General features: G+C 30.4%; 2 protein-coding genes across 3 annotated transcripts in view; both read right to left on the reverse strand.

Moving 5' to 3' along the window:
• Positions 1–23286, reverse strand: part of LOC103579133 (peroxidase-like) — a 67017-nt gene that overhangs the window by 21589 nt on the left and 22142 nt on the right. The window lies entirely within an intron of this gene.
• LOC103577663 (U4/U6 small nuclear ribonucleoprotein Prp3) lies at positions 15590–21449 on the reverse strand. Of its 2 annotated transcripts, none has more exons than XM_053742604.1 (5): positions 21166–21449; positions 20417–20623; positions 19091–19877; positions 16862–17219; positions 15590–16058 (listed from the first exon to the last, which is right to left on the reverse strand). In XM_053742604.1, the coding sequence occupies exons 2-5, from the start codon at positions 20570–20572 to the stop codon at positions 15659–15661; spliced, it is 1701 nt and encodes a 566-aa protein (XP_053598579.1). In that variant the 5' UTR covers positions 20573–20623; positions 21166–21449; the 3' UTR covers positions 15590–15658. The 2 variants fall into 2 exon arrangements, with proteins under 2 accessions (XP_053598579.1, XP_053598580.1); XM_053742605.1 differs by lacking the exon at positions 21166–21449 and adding an exon at positions 20774–20988.

Here is a 23286-nt window from a genome sequence, read left to right on the forward strand (position 1 = left end):
GACGATTTAAAACGATTAAAACAGTTTTAATCGTCACAAATCGTTTTGTTTATTCAGGGTAACTGAGATATGTTATTCTTCGTCGAAATCTAAGAGACATGCATTTTTTTATTGGCGGAAAAACATCTAGGGGATGAAATCACCCGTCAAAGTTTAGGCTTCAAAGGGGTGTTTTGCAAGTTTTGCATGCTTGCAGTTTGAATAATCAAATGGGACCAATGGCATCATTTTTGGGCCGAAAAATGATGAAAAGTATCACTGGTATTATGATAAAAAATAAATAGAACAAAAGTTATAACGTATGAAATTTACAAAACTTTTATCCAAAACACTCTATCCAATAGATTTTAACGAAACTAACAGCAATCGCAAGAGGAAAAAAAGTATACGGTACGTCTTTTTGGGGTTTCCCGGAAAATTAAGTTTGGGGGGTGAACAACCCCTGAGTCTACCTACATTGGCCAACAAGAAAACATCAATATTTTTATTTGCTTTGGATTTAATTCGTCAAGAATTATTTTTTCATACATTTTTAGCATTGAGGGCATCATAGTAATATTATTTTTAAATATTTTACTTAGGGATGGAAACTTAAGATGAAGAATTGATTCTCGATTCCGACTTTTTTTTTATAAACTTCGATTCTCAGAATCAATTAATCAGTCTCAAAAATCGATTCTATTAATTAATTTTGAGTAAAAAAAAAAATTTTTTTTATCAAGAAAATTAAAATTTCAGAAATTTTTTTGTCCTAAAAAATAAAACCAATAAACCCTGATTAAAAACTCCGATTGAATCCGATTGAATCTGATTGAAACTCAATCAGAATTCTATCAGTTTCAATCGGAAATGAATTTTCAATCAGAAATGTTCGGGAGCGTTTGAGGCCTCCGATTGAATTTCAATCAGATTCAATCGGAAAATAATAATTTTTTTTAAATTATTTTCCGATTGAAACCGATTAAAACTGATTGAAAAAAATTCAATCAGATTCAATCGGAAAATAATAATTTATTTCTCGATTTTATCCCGATTGATCAATTTTTTATTTCTCCGTGTAGGATGTTCTAATTGATTTTAAACTATCTTCCCGATGAGCTAGATATATAGCTAAAGTCCTTAGTAAAAATGAAACGAGGCACTGGCTAGCGTCTCGCTAGCGTCGCTAAAATCAATGCTAACGGTAGATGACAAACGAGGCGGCCCTCGTTTATTTTTAATAGGGGTGTGCGTATTATCTATGAGATACGAGTAGTTTAACATTAGACAGTATAAAAATTGTAAGCTTAATATAGTATAAATCTTTTTTACTGTAGAATGTTCTACTGATTGCATCTTATAAACAGTGCACTTTAGCAATATCACCCTGTTTAGAAAATCTCATAGATTCTCATACATTTCCATAGAGATTTTATGAGAATGAATGAGTTCTATGAGAAGTGCTACATGGTTAAGTATAGGGCCTTATACATACAGTTATAAGAATCCCTCGGATTTTTTTAGCAGGGAAATATAATAAACAATTCTGTAGAGGACGAAATTTTCTAAAAGATGGGTGCTATGCATCTTTTTTGTACGATGAGCCGCTTTTTTTTCACTATTAACAAAATTATATGAAACAAGTGAAAAATAGACTTTCGGAGCAGATAGAATCGACATAGATCGAGTTAGAGCAATTTGTTTTATAGACTTTCAAATTCAACAAATTCTCTGTAAATTAAAACTGGTTTCAAAACGATAGCTTAAAATCTGGCTAAGTTAGAGCAATTTTAAAAAAATGTTATTCAATTAACATACTTTTTAAATGAAAAAATTTCATACTCGAGAAAAAGTACTTGAAATTAAATTTAAGAGCTGAAATTTTCAGGGAATTTTTTTCTCAATATAAACAACAAAATTTTCTTGTGTCGGCTAGAAAAAAAAAATTTCGTTTCAAACGAAGCGGATTCAATTAGAAAATAATAATTCATTTATCGATTATTTTCCGATTTAATCCGATTAAATCCAACAGAAAATTTTCAATTAGTTTTAATCAGTTTCAATCAGAAAATAATAGTTCATTTATCGAATATTTTCTGATTAAATTCGACAGAAAATTTTCAATCAGTTTCAATCGGATTCAATCGGAAAATAACAATTCAGATAGTATTGATAATTATTAAAATTTGGGCAGATATGAATTTCATTTATCATTAATTCAGCAATTTTTAAACTATCAGAGTATAGAATTTTATCTGTCTTTCCAATTTAATCAATTTTATAAAAAGTTAAAACAAGCATTTCTCAGGATTATATAGAAATTTTTTTTAAAAAACTGTATTGATTGAGTTTAAAACTATTAAGAAAATAAAAGGAAACATCAATAAAAAATTATATATATATTAAGTTGGTTAAAAAAAAAAAATTTTTTTTTTTGGTATCCAAGAATTGAAAGTCTACCTAAAAATAAAAATTTCGGTACCAATCCAAGCTCTTAATAATAACACTACGGTTTGCGTCAATCAATTTTTCTATTTTCTATTTAAATAACACGGGAAAGAAACTTTTTATTTTTTAGAATTTTCTAACTTACAAGCCAATCAACGAATTATTATGCACGATAGATATTGTTGTAGGATATTGAATGCTTTACAACAAAAGTCTCATCATTTTTTGATAAATCTAACTGTTCAAAAGTTATTTGAGCTTAAAGTCAAATTTACAGAAAATTTTGAGATCTTCTTACTTTTCCGGCGAAACTATCAGTTTTATGAGAAAATCTCATAGAAATTTTTTTGAAGGTAATTTCATTTCTCAAAAATTATTATAAATAAAGTTTTTCAAAATTTCGCTTTTTTTTCTAGTTATTTTCATTTCAATGTCAAGCTCTTAAAAAAATAGTTTTCTGATTGATTTTTTATAAATTCTAAAATATATTTTTTGTATTTTAACTTATATTTTTTAAATAAATTTTTTTCATGGGTGTGTTTAACGCAAGGATTTTCGTATGCTCCAACTTATAGAAAAAAAAGTTGCTTGAACCAAGAGAAAAATTTCTTAGGAGAAAAGATATATGTAGAGGCGAGGAAATTCACCAGTCCTAGGCAATAGCAGTGGGAGTAGTTCGGTGCTCGCCACTAGATAGCGCCTACCACTTGTGAAGTGTCCCTAGTAAGAAACGTAGTTCACACGTATTATATTCCAGACTTAGAAGCAATTCTGACACGAGCACTACTCTGTTCTTTGACAGAGTGAGAAGTGCCATTTTTTGTGGTAATATAGTATATCCTATATTACTTCATGACATGAAATCTAATTGTTAATATAGATTCAACGTAGATTTTAATATATTTGATTTTTTATTTTATACCATTTAATAATATGTGAAATTATTTTTTCCCGAGAATCGGTAATTTCTTATTAATTTACAATCGAAACCCTCCGGAAATATCTGATTAAATCCGATTGAAACTGATTGAAAGTCAATCAGAAATTTCCGATTGACTTTTTATCAGTTTCAATCGGATTCCACCGGAAACTTCTGAATGATTCCGATTAAAACTGATTAAAAGTCAATCGGAAATTTCTGATTAACTTTCAATCGGAATCATTCGGAAGTTTCCGATTGAATCCAATTGAAACTGATTAAAAGTCAATCGGAAATTTCTGATTAACTTTCAATCAGAATCATTCGGAAGTTTCCGATTGAATCCAATTGAAACTGATTAAAAGTCAATCGGAAATTTCTAATTAACTTTCAATCAGAATCATTCGGAAGTTTCCGATTGAAACTGATTGAATGTCAATCAGAAATTTCCGATTAAATCTGATAGGACGTTTTCAATCAGTTTCAATCGGAGTTTTTAATCAGGGAAATGAGGTTCAAAGTATAAAAAAAGGCATGTTTATGAAAATGTTAGAAATTCTATATTTTATTAGAAAAGTAAATCTGACAACATTAATATCATGATGACTAAACAATGATGACTAAACTGCAGTTTAGTATCATGGTACCGACAAATAGGACATACTAGTACAGCTACAGACTATATTCCGAAAATGAGTTGTATATTATTTAGATGCTATCTTCATGTGATCTTGAAAAGGAAATAACTATCTATGCCATCAAAATATTTCTAAAATGATTGATTAAAAATAAAAAAATGTAAGATAGGCAGAGGCAGCTGATCGGTTCTTGTGTGGCTCGGGCGATCACTAAAGTTAAGCAGCACCGAGCACGGTTGCTACTTGGCTGGGTGACCGCTTAGCCATGCATTGAGCTTGATCGGAGGTCTCTGTGCGCTAGGCGCGGACTGAAGATCTAGTGATCGGTAAAATGGGAATTTTATCGAATCACTGGAACTTCACCCATTCCGAAAAAGACAGCTGCATCCCTGATGGCCAAGTTGGCCGCAACTTGTCGACAATCTACTGCCGCAACCTGTAACCAAGTTGGCCACAAAAGTTGGCATTTTCATAAGTTGACGGCAACATTCCGAGAAACTTGTCAACAACTTTTAGCTCATGTAACTGGTGCCGACAGCTCACTGAAAAAAGAACTTGCTATAATAACAAAAATCAAGATTACGCAGCTATTTGTTATGATAGCAAAACTATCTTGGTTAACGCAACGAAGTGACATTTGTTGTGGTAAGTAAAGTGAAGTTGTTGTTACAAATGATATGTGTTGAGCAAAAATTTTTTAAATACGCATAGAATTTTGTGCTGTAATAAGGTGAACAATATCATTAAGAATTCATCACGAGTTTTGGATTTTAGACATAAATTGTGTTTGTAAATTATGGCTAAAATATTAAACGCTATTTATTTGGAAAAGTATACCAATATGTATAAGTATAGTTAAAAGCGGGCGCCTTGAAGAAGTGATTTTTTTGACTCAAGAGAATATATTGCGACGCGATATCTTAGGTGAAGTAAAGATTTCTCGAGTTAAGAAATCTTTGTAAAACCTAATTTAATATTTAGCTCAACGCATGTCATTTGTTATAACGGCAACTTCTTTTTACTTATCATAATAAATATTACTTCGTTCATATGATAATAATTAATTAAATTTTACATCAATTAATCAATTCTAAATCTATCTCAAAAATATAATAAAGATGTACACTTAATAGGTTGATGAGAAAGTAGTTTCCATTAAATAGATATCTCGTAGTACAATCAATGACGTAAATTATATTTAAAAATACTGAAATTTTTTTATTAGATCTATATTCGAAACAAGCCATAGGCAGGAAAATTGTTACAGAAAAAAAAAATCACTGATTAAAATTAAGAAATATGTTATTAATTAAAATATAAATATTTGTAAACGGAAGATAATAGTTCATAGATTGATAAGTACTTAATTAATTTTTTAACGATTTGTTTAATTTTTCATTGGTAAGCTTGGTTGGATACATTTTTCATTTATTCCGCTAATAGCTTATAGATCTAATTTTCTTATTATTCTCTCCAAATATTCATAACAGAAGCGGAAAAAATTTTGCAAACATTAACATGCCGGATAAAGTTGTTTTCGATTTGAATTGAATTAGTTTATGGCTACTAGAAAGGATACAGCATAGATTAAAAAAATATAGTATTACAATATTTTAGTGTAACTTATTTCAGGAATAACTTTACAGCTACAGATTCACATTTTACACTATTCAGAATAGATTTTTCTAATGCATGCGGAGCAAATTTTTTAAATATTAACGTGACCAAAAAAATTTTTGATGGTTCATATTTAATTAGTTTATTGCTCAAAGAAATAAAATAGCCTAGATCATAAAAGTATATTATTCTAACATTTTAGTGTCTCAGTGAAATGTATAAAGGCTGGATAAAAAATATTTTGGTGGCTTACTATTATGTCTAAATGGGTAAAAAAAAAAAACAAGTTTTTATGAACAATAAAAAATATAGAATACGTATTAACGATCTGGAAAATGGTTGACTCTGCAGACCAGCCTTAAAACTTCTCGCTAATTCCAAACTCATCAAGTTCCTACTCATAATTATTCGAATATTTTTGGGCTCCTCGAGCTCTAAAACATTCTTTCTAACCGGATTTTTGAAATCGTCGATCTTACAAGTTTTTTAATAGATTTCAATGAAAAAATTTATATTACAGATCAGACCCAAACAATTACTAAATAAATTTATAAAGATTATTCAATTTGTTTATTTCATTGTGACTAATAGATCATGAAATATGCGGAAAAAACATGCACATCGTTCATTTTTCATTAACGATAGATTGGAAAGGAATTCATCACTTAGGTTGATTCTGACAGAGATCGAAAAAGACTTTGGAAACAATAACTCGCAATGATTTTCAGACCGAAAGAAAATCTACATTCTGAACTATTTCGAAAAAATTGAGGATCCCTAGTAGAAATAAATTCGAGGCGCTGGCTAGCGCCTAGCTAGTTTTACTAGATTCTAGCCAGGCACTAGCCAGTATAATATCGAGGCACTGGCTAGCGCCTGGCTAGTTTGCCTAGAAATCAAATAAAAAATAGCGATACCATAAATCCCATGATTTCCAATTATAGGTTATATATTGATTAAATATAAATAAACTATTATAAATTATTATTAAAAAAATTGAAATAGAAATAATTTGTAACAATTAAATTATTAATTTTAAATCTAATAATTATCAATAATCTGAATAATTTAAAAACTTTTTTATTTAACATTCTTTTATTCAAACTCTTTTATGAAATGAATATTTTAAAAAACAATACAATATAATTTATTTATTTTTTTAATATTTTAAAATTTGAATATTTTAACATTTATTAATTATGGTAACATTAAAATTATTATTTCTTCACATCATTAATATCATTAATTAACTATCATTAATATTTAATGATCTAAAATTACGTATTTTTCTGGAAGTACACTACATTGTAATATTTTTAACAAATCATCTAAATGGCAATCTGCAATATTGGATTTTATTGCCCCAAGTCGGAGTTTGGTTATTGTATCAAGTCTTTTAATTGCATCCATTATTAATTAAAATTAATTATTTATTTATACACTGAGATATTAACAACATCATTACACAATTAATTTACACTTTATTATTTTTTCAACCGCTCATAATATTTATAAACATAATTTGTATTCTTCTAATAGGTTATTTACTGTATACAATAAAATACACACATACTAGCGTTCACGGATATTGGTTCAAGCAATATTTACGCATGAGTTGTAGGTGGCGCGATTTCTCGTTTTGCCTCGATATCGCTAACGAGGGCCTAGTTTGTAATCTAGGCGGTCCTCGATTATTTCTACTAGGGAAATAGCGATTTTTGAGTTCTGTTGTCGTTTGTAACTTTTGACTGCAGCACACACACACACACTCGCACATACGAGAGCATTACTTTTGAAAAGTTCAGAATGGCTGGCTAGGATTTCAAAACGTTGCAAACTGATAAAAATTCGATGCTTGAAAGTCGTTCTGACATATATAACTTCCATAATTATTAAGAATCATTATTTTTTCTGAGGGAAGTAAAATATAAATGATTTGTTATCATTGAAAGTCAAAGAAATTTAGGTATGTCTCAATTTAAAGTAATCGGAATATATAAACAAACAAACGTTATTAGATCCATATTCTAAAAATTCCTTAAAAAGATTGATTATTAAAAACAAATAATTGCCAATACATAAGATGAATAATACGATTCATTGGAATTTGAACTATCCATGAACATGGATAATCGTTTCAAATGATAAGATTCAATAGATTAATCAGTAATGGTATAATTTTTTAGTACTTTTTTTTTTATTCATCCATAACTTCAGATCGATATACGCTTATACATCCATTAGCTTATCAACCGAATTTAGGATCATTCTGTACAGATATTTATAATGCATACTGATAAAACTTTGCAAAGTTTAGGTAAGTCGATATAGTGGGGATAAAAATCAATATCTCTCTCCCGCCACGTGGTGCACTGAAATTATTATTTTTTTATTGTTCCAAGGATTAATAATTATTATGTTTATGAATATAGATGGAAATTATTTTATATTAATTAATAATTTCGGCTCCGAAGTCATTAGAGGGGATAACACGTGAGTGATACTCATCCCTCGGAAAACTGACGCGAAAAATAGTCAGGGAGGACCGGGCTATTGTAAAGATAGGATGTGTTGTTGTCCGTGATTATTAAGTAAAATTGTTCTGGCCCAGTTGCCGCAGTAAAATAATTAAATAGTTAAAGTTTATTTAATTTGGACAATTAATATTTTGTTATATTAAATGAAAAGTTTAGTTTGCATATTATTTAAGATTGAAAAGCTCCAGAAGTAAATTCTTGTCAACGCCGGTAAGTCAATTGTATTTTTATTTTGTTACATCGGCAATCGCTGGTCCCTCAGTAGAGTTGATTGCGATACTTAATTGATTAATAATTGAATCTGAGTTATTATTGTAATAATAAGTTGAATATATTCGGCGTACGTCCCATAGTTTGGTGCATACGTGCGTAGATGCGTCGCCCTGATTAAAAATACTCATTGAAAAGTTTTGAAAAAGATAAAAATTGAATCCTTTTGAATACTTTCTATTCCCCAAGATTTTCATCTGGACATAAATTTAATATTTTCCAATCATATTGAATCCAAAAATAATATAATAATTTCTAAATTTCCGAGGGATTGAAAAAGATTTAACAGAACTGATATTTTCAATCTTTCTCAATATCAAAATAGTTCCATATTTCGGGTTGAGACTTGGGTTGAAAAAGATTCAAATAAATTGAAATTTTCAATCTTTCTGAATACTTTTCAATAACAAAATAATTTCACATTTCGAGTCATGTGTGGGATTGAAAAAGATTCAAATGAATTGACATTTTTGAATCTTTTTGAATTCTTCTCAATACCAAAATAGTTCGATAATTCGGTTCGAGTGTAGGATTGAAAAGAATTAAAATGAATTGAAATTTCTAATCTTTCTGAATCCTTCTCAATACCTAAATAGTTCGATATTTCAGATCGAGTGTATGATTGAAAAGAATTCAAATGAATCGACATTTTTGAATCTTTCTAAATCCTTCTCAATACCAAAATAATTCCATATTGGAAGGTATTGAAACGATGAAAGATTGAATTCCTTTCAATATTTTTGAATTCCATTTTAAGAATTGCAAAGTATTCAAATGATCAAAATTTCAATTTCATTCAATACTTTCCAAAACCTCCGTATGGATTGAAAAGAATTGAAAAAATTTTCAATCCTTTTCAATGGGTATTTTTAATCAGGGCAAATAAATTCTTTAAAAGATTAGAAATGGATAGCGTATTCGGCTCCTTGTCTTACAATAGTATTTAAAATATTATTTCTCTAGGTAAAATTTATTTTATAATTTAATGGTATGCAACTCAGTGTTACCAAATATATATTGAGTACCCGTGTCTTTCTCTCCCCAGAGTAAATAATATAAAATAAAGAAAAGATTAGTATTTTTATTTGTATAAATTTTATATTGAGTTCAAAGAGTAAAAATTTGTAATTTGTAGTTTGAATTCCTCAGTGGATAATTTAATTAACTTGATTTTGGCTATAATGAGCATATTTTAATTTGATGAAATTTATTATAATGAATTAATGTATAGTAAATGACATTTGGTATTGTAATAGTCATTGGATTTATATTTATAAATATACTTGAATTAAATAATATAGTAAAAGGATTTCAGTGACAGCCAATATTTATTTGCTTATTTCCTGGATATATTTCGGCAATACTTATTCCTTATTATTTTATTAATTATATTTATTTGGTTGTCTTTCCGCTTGGTGCATACATTCTCAATATTTTATCCAATGATCTCTTCCCTGATATTTTATAATTTTTGTCCGTTTTGTAAAAACGGGCTGGCGCCCTCGTGCACTAACCCAGCCTGAGGAGCTGGTTCAGGCACACCTTTATTTTGCTTATAATTATTTATTATTTTGAGTTATATTTATTATTATTTACAATTTTTATTACACGTGGGTGACCACATAGGGGTTCCGGGTTTTATTCGCGTCTCCGCCACGTAAATAAAAACGATTTACGTTATAAATTCATACAATTAAGCACTATAAATTTTTTCGTAGAAAATTTGATGCTTCTTCATATAAGGTTTCTTACAATTTTTTCATAAATCCGATCATTTAGGTGATATTGAAGCTTACAGCTTGACATATTTTGAAAATAATGCTTTTCGTTTAAAATTTCATAACTCTTCAGCAATGGGAAGTATACTTAGGCACTAAACATTTTTATGTCGGAAATTCACTGCTCTTTAAAAAAAGTCTCTATGTCTTTGGAATAAGCCTGACTATTTAAGAGATATTTAAGCCTTGAGTTAAAAGAAAACTTCCACAAGATAACTTAAAATTCCGCTCGAATGATATAAAAAATAATATATAATATAAAAAAATCTTTCAAATTTTGAGCGCAAATATTTTTTAAACGGTTAGGTTTATTAACAAAATATGAGAGACCTTTTTTGTAGAGTGTTGAATTTTCGACAGAACAGTGTATAATCCGTAGGTATATTCTTTTGTTGAAGAGTTATAGAATTTTAAACGAAAGCATTATTTTTTGAATATGTCAGCCCATGTAGGAACTTACGAGCTCTGACAACGGGGCTAAGCACGGACCAGGACTGGGTAACCCAGCTCTGGCTCCCCAGTGTCGACCCTAGCTAAGGCCCAGGACTGGGCAACCTAGCTCTGGCTTCCCAATGTCGGCCCTAGCTTAGGTCCAGTCGTGGGCAACCTAGCGCTGGCTTTCCATCCTTGGCCCGAGATTAAACCAGAACTAGTAAGCCCATCTCTGGCTTCCTAGTGTCGGCCCTAGCTAAGGCCCAGTCGTGGGCAACCTATCTCTGGCTTCCCAATGTCGGCGCTAGCTTAGGTCCAGTCGTGGGCAACCTAGCGCTGGCTTTCCATCCTTGGCCCGAGATTATACCAGAACTAGTAAGCCCAGCTCTGGCTTCCTAGTGTCAGCCCTAGCTAAGGCCCAGTCGTGGGCAACCTAGCGCTGGCTTTCCGCTGTTGGCCCCAAACGAGACCCAGTCATGGGTAACCCTGCTCTAGCTCTTCAATATTGGCCCAAGCTTGAACCAGAACTAGTTCACCGAGCTCTGGGTTTCCACGGTAGACCCTAGCTAGGACCCAGCTATGAATAACTTCTACCCATACAGGAAGCCCCCGAGTTGAACGACGGGGCCATGCCTGGGACATTATTGGGAAGCCCGTCTTGGCAAACCTATACTGTCCCATGCCTGGGCCATAACTGGTTAATTAGTATTGGCCATTCCAATGATTACCCAGGCTTGGGCCAAGACTGAATACCCTAGCTTTGGCCAACCCTAGAGTCACCCTAACATGGGCCAAGATTGAATAACCTAGCCTCGGCCGTTGGATGGTTACCCTAACATCGGCCAACACTAGATAACCTAGCTTTGGCCAAGCCGAGAGTCACCCTAACTTGGGAATTATGGTGGTAGAGTAAGATAATTAAGCTGGGTTCTTGATAAATAATCAATTAAATTTAATAAATTTTATTTTAAAAAATTATGTAATTATAATATAAATAATACGAAATTATTTTTTTCTTTCTTAATCGAAAATATAAATTAAATTGCTCTTTATATTTCATAAAACCGAGTGGTTGTAGTAAAATGAACAAGTAGAACATATAAAAGTTTCAATTGAACGTTAGTAGGTTCGTCCAGTAGCCAGCGTTCAAACCCAGCAATCAGAAGGACGGCAGTTCGCGCCCAGAGCCCAGCAGAATTTTCACCGAGTTTTTTTTCACGTTATCTACTTCACTTAAATAGTTTAAACGTTAATGATCACAAACTCTAGTACTTTAATAATAATAAATTTTTTTTTTAATTGAATTTATGTGTTTTTTCGATGCATGGGCCAAGTCTGGCAACCAAGCATGGGTCAGGTCTGACAACCAAGGTTGGGCCAGGTCTGGCAAGCAAGCATGGGTCAGGGCTGGCAACCAGGCTTGGCACCCAGTTATCATTCCAGACTTCTACCAAGGCTGGAACAAGGCTGGCTTACAAGCTTGGCCCAGAGTTCAACATAGTTGAACCAAGCCTGAGCCAAGCCTGGGCCCGTCGTACTTTCCTATCTGGGAGACTGTGAACTTCAATATCACCTCAATGGTTCGATTTACGAAAAAAGCGTAAGTATATTAGCGAGAAGTTAAAAATTCGGGCGTGTGTAGGATTTGAACCGTGGACCTCGCGCTTGAAAGTTTAACCCGCTACCCGTTGACCTAAAAGATTGACTTGAAAAGTCGATTTCGTATGAACTTCAAGCAATAAAAATCTTATACGTGATAGATTCTTGTCAAGAAAATTTTATATCTTATACCCCTGATTCAGAAATCTAATTTGGAATAATTCAAACACGATCCAATAATCCAAACTTAGCAAAATTGACTATATATAGGTATACACTCTAGCATGGATTGAATCATTCCAAATTAGATTTCTGAATCAGGGACATGATAGATTTTTAGTCAAAAAAATGTTATATCTAATTTATTAATTATTGATATATAGCTATATATAATTATACCCACGTTAGCTATATATAATTATAACTCCCGTTGACAGTCGATAAATCAGATCACATTTTCGGGGTTGACTTACGATAATTAATCGACCGTGGAAAAATCAAAATTTTAAATTCGAACAATTAATTTTACCCCGTTACATAATAATATTATAACTACGATAGCTCTATATAAATATAATTAAGTTTTTTTAATTAAATCCCTTATATCAGGCTGGACCAGACATAGCCAGGCATGGTCATGCATTATCAGGCCTAGTATTCAACGTTTTAGATATGACAATGTCTGATCATGCTTAGTCAGACATGGCCATGCATGATCAGGCCTGAAGTATTGAACACTGCAGGCATGATCATACATGAACTGGCATGATCATATCTGACATCAGACATGATCAGGCCATGGTATTTAACTCTTCAGTCATGATCATACATGAACAGACATGATTATACATGAACAGGCATGATCATGTTTAAATTCAGGATTAATCACTCGGAATGATATTTTCCGATATATTAGACAAATAAAAAATCAATATTTTCTAAGATTTGTTTCGACATTTTGTGGAAAATCAATGTTACGTAAACTTCAATAATTAATATCTCAGAAAATATCAATCTTACTGATTTGGTGCTAAGGACCTTTTTTGTAGGAAATTAAATTTTCTATAAAATTATCATTTACATTTTTTCTATAGGCCTTGATGTTTATGAGATAATGAGAAAAAAAACAAGAATTCTACGAAAAAATTCGGTTTAGCGGTCCATACTACCTCACCCGTATGAGTTACGACTTCGCGACAATGGGTAATTTTGTAGAGCATTTAATTCTGAGAAAATCCAAACTTCGAGCGAGATGATATTATAAAATGCCGCGAAATTATAGAAGTTTAAAAAATAAAAACCCAAGTTTACGTGTATTTTAAATGGGAAATCTTCACCTGCTTTGGGAAAATACTTAATATTAATATTAAGGGCTCAAACTCTCAGGAAATTTTTTTTTGGGATATTTTCAATAAAATTTCGGGATGGGAGCAAAAAAAATAGTCGCAAAAAAAACAGTCTAATCTATATATTGGTCGATTCAAATTGTTTTGAATCATTTCAAATTGTTTTGAATTATTCCAAATCATTTCTTCTAATCAGGGATATGACTACATATGGTCACATCTGGCCATATATTGTCAATTTACATATATGGTCATAAATGATTTGTTTTTCCCGGGTATGCTTTGAGATGTTAAAGAAATAAGCCCGTTTTTAGCGAGCGCCTCCCTATATTTTATACTAATACCTACAACTACTCTTCCCTTATGAAAAGAAGCGGTTAAAAACGATAAGCAATGTTAAATGCCCATAAGAAAGGCGATTCAAAAGTATTCAAAGTATTCAAAAGCATTACAAAATATTAAAAATTTTTTTTTTCTAATCGTTTTAAATTGTTTTTTGAAATAAGGGTTATGAAGTACTTTCAAATCCAACAAAAATATTTTATATACATTGATTCGAATCAATGCAATTAGATAAATATTGTTCTTTCCATTTTTGTTTTTGTACATGTTAAATTTACATAAAACAACTAACAACTTTATATTATTTTTCAATACGTGTGGACAAAATAATCGTTCTATTAAATACAAATGTATAAGTAATTGTGTAAAATTGGATAATAAACTCTTACGAAAGAGCTTTTTTTGTATATAATGAAACACTCAAACAGTTGTGTATGTAATAAGATATGTTGTACTATGAAATAAAATGTTCACATATACTCACCATAGAATATAAATAAACATTATACTGTAATCACCAAAATGAACAGGATGAACTAATATTAATTTGTAAAAATTGTAATGACAGTATTTTTTCTTTAATGTTTAAAAAACATTTTTAACAATCTACTCGTATTATTATAAAAAAATAATAATATTTATTGATAGATTTATGTATGTATATCCTTTGTAAGTCAATGATTCTTATGGCGTATTGTATGGATAGTATGAACGCGCACGACTGGAAGTCTATGAAAGTACAAGTTGGAAGGAAAGTACAAGTTACCTTTTGGATTCGAACGGTTATGTCTAGGAGTGGGGTCACAATAGGATAACTATCAAATTTATACGATCGTACCTGGTACGTCATAATGAACATCTCTGTCATTATTTTTATCAGAGATGAAGAAACAATCGATAAATACTTTAAAGAAAATCAAGATGATCTGAAATTCATAAAAAAAAGTCAAATAATGTAACTAGTTTATTAACAAAATTGTTAATTTTAATAGATGTATTAATAATGACGAAAAAGAAGGAATGTAAATTGCTTCTTTAAACGATTAATGAAAAAATTATTCTTGTATTAATATTATTTAAGTGTAAACAACAAAATTGATGATACTAAAAAAAAAAATCAAATTTTTTTGTAAGGCCGATTTTGCGCCTTGACTGATTTAAAAAATCAATAACATGCTTCATTGACATGGATAAATCATATCATCATCATATTGACAGTTAAAGATGACAATAGATTCATAATGATTTGTATTCTCGAAGTCAGAAAAAAAATCTCAGTCTACATTTTCCTTTCCTTCCCATCATAGAATTCAACATACATACAACTGTTTTAAATAGTGTGCTAAATTTTTGATCATGCATATTATTTATAATAGTCAAAATCATTGTTTACATATAGCTATTAACTGCATATAACTAAATAGAAGTATTATATGGTAAACTAAAGCTGTTTGTAAGTAACAATTATTTTCAAAATAAAAGTAAAGATGATCGATCGCGTGACTATACACTCAGCAATCTGCAAATGACATTATGTTGTAAGATGTAGGTGGTAAAGCTACATACCATTAACAATCGACTCACAACGTATTGCTTTAGTTCACGGCTATACTGGGAAAGAGAAAGATTTAATCTATAATTATGCAGAGATTGCTTTTAAAGATAAAAACAATATTAAATAAAAAAATTACACAAAATAATTTATTTTTGTTGAGAATGTTTAATAATTAATTAATAAAATTAATAATATTTTTTACGAATTTATTTCATCTGTATTATCAAGTACCGCTCCACTATACGCCAAATCCCAATATTGTTCAACCTGGTGTTTTTTAAAATGCTCACGTGCCATTTTTTCAATAGGACATACTTTAAACTTCATCTCACCAAAGTGCCGCTGTGTACTACTTCCCTCCCACACAATGACACACTTATTTGGCACATCATTGCCGTCTGTATCTTTGACAATATCTTCTTCCCATTTAATTCGCTGCATCATTAGACGTTGATATTTACGTAATTGTTTGGCCCCACCTTCAACTACAACGACATTGCAGTCACGGAATAACATCACACAACCACTTAAATATAGTTGTTTAGCATTAGCTTCGACTTTGAACTTTTTTGCTGCATTATTTATCAGGTCACGTATTCTGCAACATCAACAAAAATTTATTAAATAATCTGAAAACTGCCTGACCCTGCGGGTCAATTCCGAAGCTTTCCGCTATATTCGAGCTTTTAAGCTCGAAAATACTATATTTTTAGGGCATTTTTGAGCTCTTCGGACTCGAAAATAGTAATGTTGCGCCTTCCATTGCGAAAATTCAAGTAATAAAAATAAATACATCTCCGAATATAATGTACCGATTATGCTCAGTTTCTCAAAAATTTTTGGAATTAATGAGCCATTTCAAACGCCACCTCGAAGGCAAATCGGTTCGCCCGTTCAAAAGTTACAGAATATTTACATACATACGTAAGTACTTACAAACGCACATACATACACTCAGACATTATCTTGAAAATACTTAGAATAGCTCCCTAGGACCTCAAAACGTCGAGATCTGTTGAAAAATCGGTTTTCGAAAATCTGACCGAAACCAATGACTTCCCTTTTTTTTTGAAAATTTTTAATTTTCTTAGCGGGAAGTTAAAAATGTAATAAGCTAAAATTTGATATTATATTCAATATTTTTTGATAAAACTTTATATTATTTTGACCATTGAGAGTCGTGAAGTAGATTGATTACTATATGTATGCGATTCATTGTAATTCGAAACTATTGCAAATCCATAATTATTTGCATAAATAAATTAAAAATGTCATGCAATCATTAAGTATACTGATATAGTCGACTTCATTTGTTGACAGGTAGATTTGATTTTTTTTTATTTGAAATAAAATTTACTAACTTTACCTTCCAGTGAAGAGCAAAGATATAAAAATATTTACCTGTAAACAGTAACGTAGACTCCAGTAGATGTGTCCTCTTTGAGCTTACGAGCTTTTTTCTCTCGTCTCTGATCGACTGTTAATCGACGGGCAGCATTTGCATCTTCGTGAGCTTTCAAACGTTTTGCCATTTGTTGGCGTACATGAGCTTCAATTTTCGTAGGATCTTGTACGGCTTCAGTACCCAAAACTCGCATTAAATTAGAAATTCTCAATTTTGGTTCAGGTGGTGGTTCTAATCCTAAACGGATTTTTTCTTGCTCTTCTTTCCACGCTTCACGACGGTTTTGACGACGAAGTTTTTTACGTTCCTTTTTGGTAAGAAATACTGGCATATAAACAGGTTTTGATGATTCAGCTGGAAAAAAAAGAAAATGAAAAAATGAGCTGACCCATCAGAAAATTTAATGATGGGTACTGAATGTCATAATATTTTGAATTGATGATAATAACTGTCTTTAGTACTTGTGACATAAAAAGTAATGATTAATGAGGTAAGCCCTTTTTTTTTTTTTTTTTAGGTAGATTTATCTAGAAATCGGACTATTGCAATGGATCTCATGATCGAATTATCGAAGAATTTTGCCACCCTATATCTTATTTTGCCTAGTAGAGTTAAAAAATACCATCCACTCAAAAGTTTATATATGTATGTATATATTTATGTATATATACATATATATGTGGTGGTTCGGCTTCACTCCGCGAGATGGCATTCACAACTCGCGCCTCTCGCAATACCTCGTCCCTATGCCTGTTTCAGTATATAACATTTCCAACATGTAACTTCCAACACGGCGTCTTAGGTGGGGTATACAAAAGACACACCTAACTGAGGAGTCTCAGCTATCGTATACTTAGACGAAACGCCTCTCACCCCACAAATACCTTTTTCCATCTCTCCTCTTCTCATTATCACTCACAATGTTTCACTCTTTGGTAGTTGGCGACTTAGGCAGTGATTATTGTAATCTAAACCTAAAGTATCGTCGCCAAATATATATATATATATAATAACGCGCCTTGTCATTACGATAGCGTCCGCAATTCTTAACGGATCTTAATGAAATTTCACACACTTATTTATTGGACGATTACCTTGATCAAGATCGAAGATGAGCCCAATCGGTCGATTAGTTCGGAAGTTGTGGGTGTTTAAAATTTTTGTTGATTTTCATAAAAATAAATTTTCTGGCTTTATCCTTAAAATAACTTTTGAACCGAAAATGATATCTCACTTCTATAAAAAGTACATCAAAATTTGAACGATCAGCTTTAATTTTTACTGTAATACTTGATTTTTTGAAACATCTTTTCTAAAAATTTGATGAAATCGAAAATTTCATAAAAAATAAAAAAAGCTTATTTTTGCAGCTTAGTCTTCTAATAACTTCTAAATGATAAGACATAACCCATTTCCTTGAAATTCATGTTTAAGCTCACAAGATAAGTATTATACTATTGTAGATTTATTGTATTTACATAAGAAATCTACCTTTCTATTCCGGGTAAGGCCGGGTGGCTCTTTATTTTTTACTGTGAATTGATTGATATTCTAAATATCTTCAAAAAGCACAACTAAGTATTGTATTTAACTTGTCAACAAGTACAAAAGCGTTAAGTAAGTTGTACTTTTACTAAAATTAATTGTGAAATTACGATGATTTCTCGGCAGGTGCGGCTTCAGTCGTTTTGAAAAATTTTCATACATGTCCATCAGATTATTTTAATAATCATGTGAATGTAGACATATCTTTTAAATAAATTTAACAGTATTTAATAAGCATCAACCATTGTGGTGATTTTCCGTGACACAACCAACATGTTTGAGTTTAACACAACAGCAAAAAAATTTAAATAATTCAAGTTAGGGAGTAGCGAGAAACAAATTTTGATTCTACTTAATGTATTGACAAAGATTGGAAACCTCCAATAGAGAGACATTAGCAATCTCTAAAACTCTGACAGAGAATTAAAACTTTCATATTTTTTTCAATTCTTATTCTTCTCCGTGAATGATTGCTTATTACCGTTTCACCTTTAGAGTTTATTCTTTATTATCTATGAGTTTTCTCTTGATAATAGTGTATTTTGTACAAATTAATTGTATGAAATAAGTTGTAGATACAAGTTTAAGTAAGACTATTCGTAAACTATTTTTAAACGAGAGTAAAAGCACATCTATCTTAATATTTTGTTCTTGTACATTAAATATAATTATATACTTACTTGGTGGTCTCATTTGAATAGGGTGCTCCACTAAATTAGTGATCGTTGCAGTTTTAATTTGTACCGGTTCATCACCTACAGGATAACCACTTGACATAATTACAGAGTCCCACCATTCTACATTAGGCACATCATCATTAAGTGCCTCTGTTTTGGGTGCAATAAGGGCTAACTTAGTGGCCGAACTGATTCCCGTTTTACGTGCGATTTGACTGATTTCATTTTGAAGTTTTTCCAATTGAGCTTTCATACGTATTCTTTCAGCAATTTGCTGAAATTTACCAGGCTCGTGAAATTTTAATGCACGTTTACCACGTGTTGGAATTTTAACGCCAATACGCGTGTCAAAAAAATGCGTATCTTGAATTTCTTCAGGTCCTTTAGAATCTTGGAGCTGTGCTTTAAATTCTTCACGTTTTTTAGCTCTAATATTGGCTTTAAGAGTCGGCACAACATGAGTAAGTTGGATTTCTTTACCAGTAATATCAACAGTTCTGCCAGACTCATCAAGAATCAGTGGAGTAGGTTTATCTGGTACACTCAATGTGCTTAATAAACCTGAATTAATTTTGTTTTTTATTTGGGCTTGTAGAACTACTAATTTTCTTGCTTTATCTGAATCAGCTTTACTTAGTAGTCCTTGAGAATACATTGTACCGACAATCGGCATTGAATCACGACTCTTTAATGAATTTTTTAGAGTCGAAATATTATTTTGATTAATTGTATTTAATGCTCGTTTACGTTCTTCAATTTGTCTTTGTGCATTAGCCATCATCTGTTTAATCTGGAATAAAAAAATAATTATTCTTAATTTCATAGAAAATAAATGGAATACATTATCACCTAAAAATTACGAATGAAAAAAATATTCACTCCACATTATTCAAGAAAAAAAATATTAAGCTGGTAATGGACGAGCCGCTCGAAAATGAAGTGAGCTGCATTCTTTTCTAGGTATTCTAAAGTATTAAAAATATAAGTGTACGTAAATTATATTGAAACATAAAAACGTGGTTTATTTTTTTAATAAGGAAGTTATTTTAAAAATAGAAAAATTAGATAACAATTAATTTAAGCAGAAGATGTTATTTTTCTGTACAAGATTTAGAGCTACAAAAGTAAACTGAAATAATTTTATTATAGCTGACCTAATTACTTTTAAACTAAGTTAATCGAGCTGACTAACTGTATTAATAAGTGAATAAGACAATTGTGTTAATATGTCTAAAAACTCAAGTTACATTAGTAAAATTTTTTTTTTATTTAGACGAATAGTTAACTTCAACTTACGGTGACTAAATAATAAAAATAAAAATACTTTACCATGTCGGATGATAATTTACTCTCAGGTATTTCATCATTTTTTCTGTCTTCTCTGACTTTGGCTTTTTTCGAGTCTTTTTCACGATCACGATCATCTTCATGCGATCTCTTTTTACTCTTTTTGGTAGATTTATCAGTATTATCAACACCAAACATTTTATTTATAATTTGTTACAAATTTTTCGTCTAGAGTATTTAGAAATTTAACTAAAAATAAATAAAAAAAAATCTTTTTTAATAAATGAAATGAAAACTGTAACAGGAACAAAAAGTATTATTGTTAGAATTAGCTATTGAAAGAATATATTGATTTTGTTTCATTCTTAAGTAGAATGAACTATTATTTTTCTCACTTACACAATAAATGGGAATATAACAACGATTGTGTACAAAGATTAAGTAGAATTTTACGTGAACTGAAATGTTCTACTTTCATAATACTTTAACTTAATCATCAATTTAATGTTTTAAGATTTTATTGAATTAAATTTCATCGAAAATCGTTTGCCATTACTTATCAATTCAAAATATTATATTTTGTTTACAAAAATATGCCAGACATAACCAAAAATATTGACTCAAAACTTTACATCAATATACACTTTTTTATCAATTATCGTTAGAAATAATAATGAAAATTCTATAAAAATTAAATAAGCGATTATGAAGTTTATTTATAATTTCATGGTTAATATTTTTAATGTATTAACTAAAATGTTGAGGAAGACAGAAACGACTGAATGTCTTACCTTGATCAAATAGAAGAATTTATTTTGTAAGTTTTACTTAATTTATTTAATATATCCACGAACAGTTTAAAAGCAACTTAGATAACTAAATTATTAATAACAAATATCATATCTTTGTAAAACTAAACAAAAAAAAAAAGGTGAAAGCTGAAATACTTTTTTTGTTTTTTTTTCGTTGGATGGCAACCGGCCCTGAAGTGCCATGTGTTAGAAACCCTAATAGCACAGTTTGCTTTAGCAAAAGTTTACGCATACCATTGCTTTCGCACAAGCGCCACTTCACGAATCGTCATGGAACCGAAAAGACAAAATCCACATGGCCATCTATGGAAGCAGTGTGACAACTGTACTCCGAATTTCTCTGTTCTATGCCAACTTTACTCAAAATGGATATTTAGGTACACCAATAGTTTTCCGAAACTCTACTCTATTCTTTCTCTATTCAAGGAGAACTCTACTCCATTAAAACTGTACCCTGATAGCCAAGTTGGCGAGAAAAAGTTGGTCATTCATTAGTTTCCGACCAACTTGACGACAAGTTATCGACAACTTCAGCTTTTGCAACTTTTGGCTACAAGTTACCGCCAACTTTCTCAGAAAGTTGGCGGCAGTATGGAGCCGCAACTGGAATGCAAGTTTCTGAGGAAATTGAAAGTAAACTTACCGTCAACTTATAATCACCAACTTTTGCAAGCAACTTTTGCCACCAACTTTCTCAGAAAGTGATCGTCAACTTTTTGGATTTACAACTTTTGCCACCAACTTTCTCAGAAAATGTCCATCAACTATTGGAGGTACCAACTGTTGGCGATCAACTTGGTTCCAGTTGCGGCTGCAAGTTTCTCGTCAGTTTCTCGCCAACTTGGCTATCAGGGAACTTTTTCACGATCAACTCGTGTTATCAGGATACTCAATGACAACATTACTCAATGATACAACTGGTAACATACTGAACGTCGATAAGACAGAAGTACGTAGCCGTTAAGTTACCATACGGCGCTGAATGAATAAACCTAAAGTATCTAAAGATGAGATGAAAATTTGAAAATGTCATTTGAAATATATATAATATGTTAATTACAAGTTTATGGTGTTAATTAATCTATTAGTAAAAAGCCAAAAAAAATCTTTTATTTTAGTGTGTTTAAAGTAAAGTTATGTCATTAAAATATATTTACGTTTTAAATAAAAAAAAACTACCAAGTATGTTTATTTTTATGGTATAATTCATGTTTAATTATAAAAAATAAAGAAAATTAAAATAATTTATGAAAATAATAAAACGAAAATACTAATGAATATTGTATTAATAAAACAATTATAATTTTTTGTGTAATAGTTGAAAATTTTTTTATTAAAATATAAAGTACATAAATATTTTATGTTAAATAATGATATTAGGAAATATTAATAAATAAGTTTAATTGTTATATGAAATTATTGTCAAATGAACTGTCAGAAAGTGCCTCCTATTTTATTTACTATAAATATAAGTAATATCAATATTTTCTGTTAAGCAATAGTCTTAATTAATACTAATCAACAAGTTACATTTATATATTTTATAGTATATGTAATTGTTGTTAAGGGTATCGTCAGACAGTGCCTCCTATTTTATTTAAACATTCAATGACTTTCAACTGATAAGTAATGTACGATATTTTTTCTAAAATCTTTAACTTGATGAAATTGCAATGATGTTATTTTTTTTTTTTATATCAATTAATAAAAATTAAATAACCTTATAACAGTTGAGTCATTGAATATTTTTGAAATGTGGAGGATACTGTCGAGAATGCTCTCAAATCTAAATTAAATCTTTTTTTTTTATAAAAATTATTTTAATCAGATTACTTATATATAAATATTATATATAATGATATATATAATGATTTTTTAATACACAGTAAAAATTATTGTGTTAAAATTAATACAATCCGTGTATTAGAAACGGTTCACACAATATTTGTGTTAAATCTCAACACGCAATTCGGGTAATACGAGAAGTCAATTCAATACTTTTTAAATGTCAGTATAGCGACCAAAAAATAATGTCAACTTTTACATTTTATTTTTGTACCATGGATATTCAGTAAATATAATCAGCATATTATTTTGAGA

Source organism: Microplitis demolitor, chromosome 10 (genome assembly GCF_026212275.2).
Source record: "Microplitis demolitor isolate Queensland-Clemson2020A chromosome 10, iyMicDemo2.1a, whole genome shotgun sequence".
NCBI lineage: Eukaryota > Metazoa > Arthropoda > Insecta > Hymenoptera > Braconidae > Microplitis > Microplitis demolitor.

What these genes read in the sequence shown, in the direction of transcription:
- LOC103577663 (XM_053742604.1), bottom strand. Translation starts at nt 20,572, where the DNA reads ATGTTTGGTGTTGATAATACTGATAAATCTACCAAAAAGAGTAAAAAG. An exon ending in GTAAATTATCATCCGACATG is followed by an intron (nt 19,878 to 20,416) that starts GTAAAGTATTTT and finishes TTTTTATTCCAG; the next exon opens with ATTAAACAGATGATGGCTAA. An exon ending in GTCTACGTTACTGTTTACAG is followed by an intron (nt 16,059 to 16,861) that starts GTAAATATTTTT and finishes TTGATGTTGCAG; the next exon opens with AATACGTGACCTGATAAATA.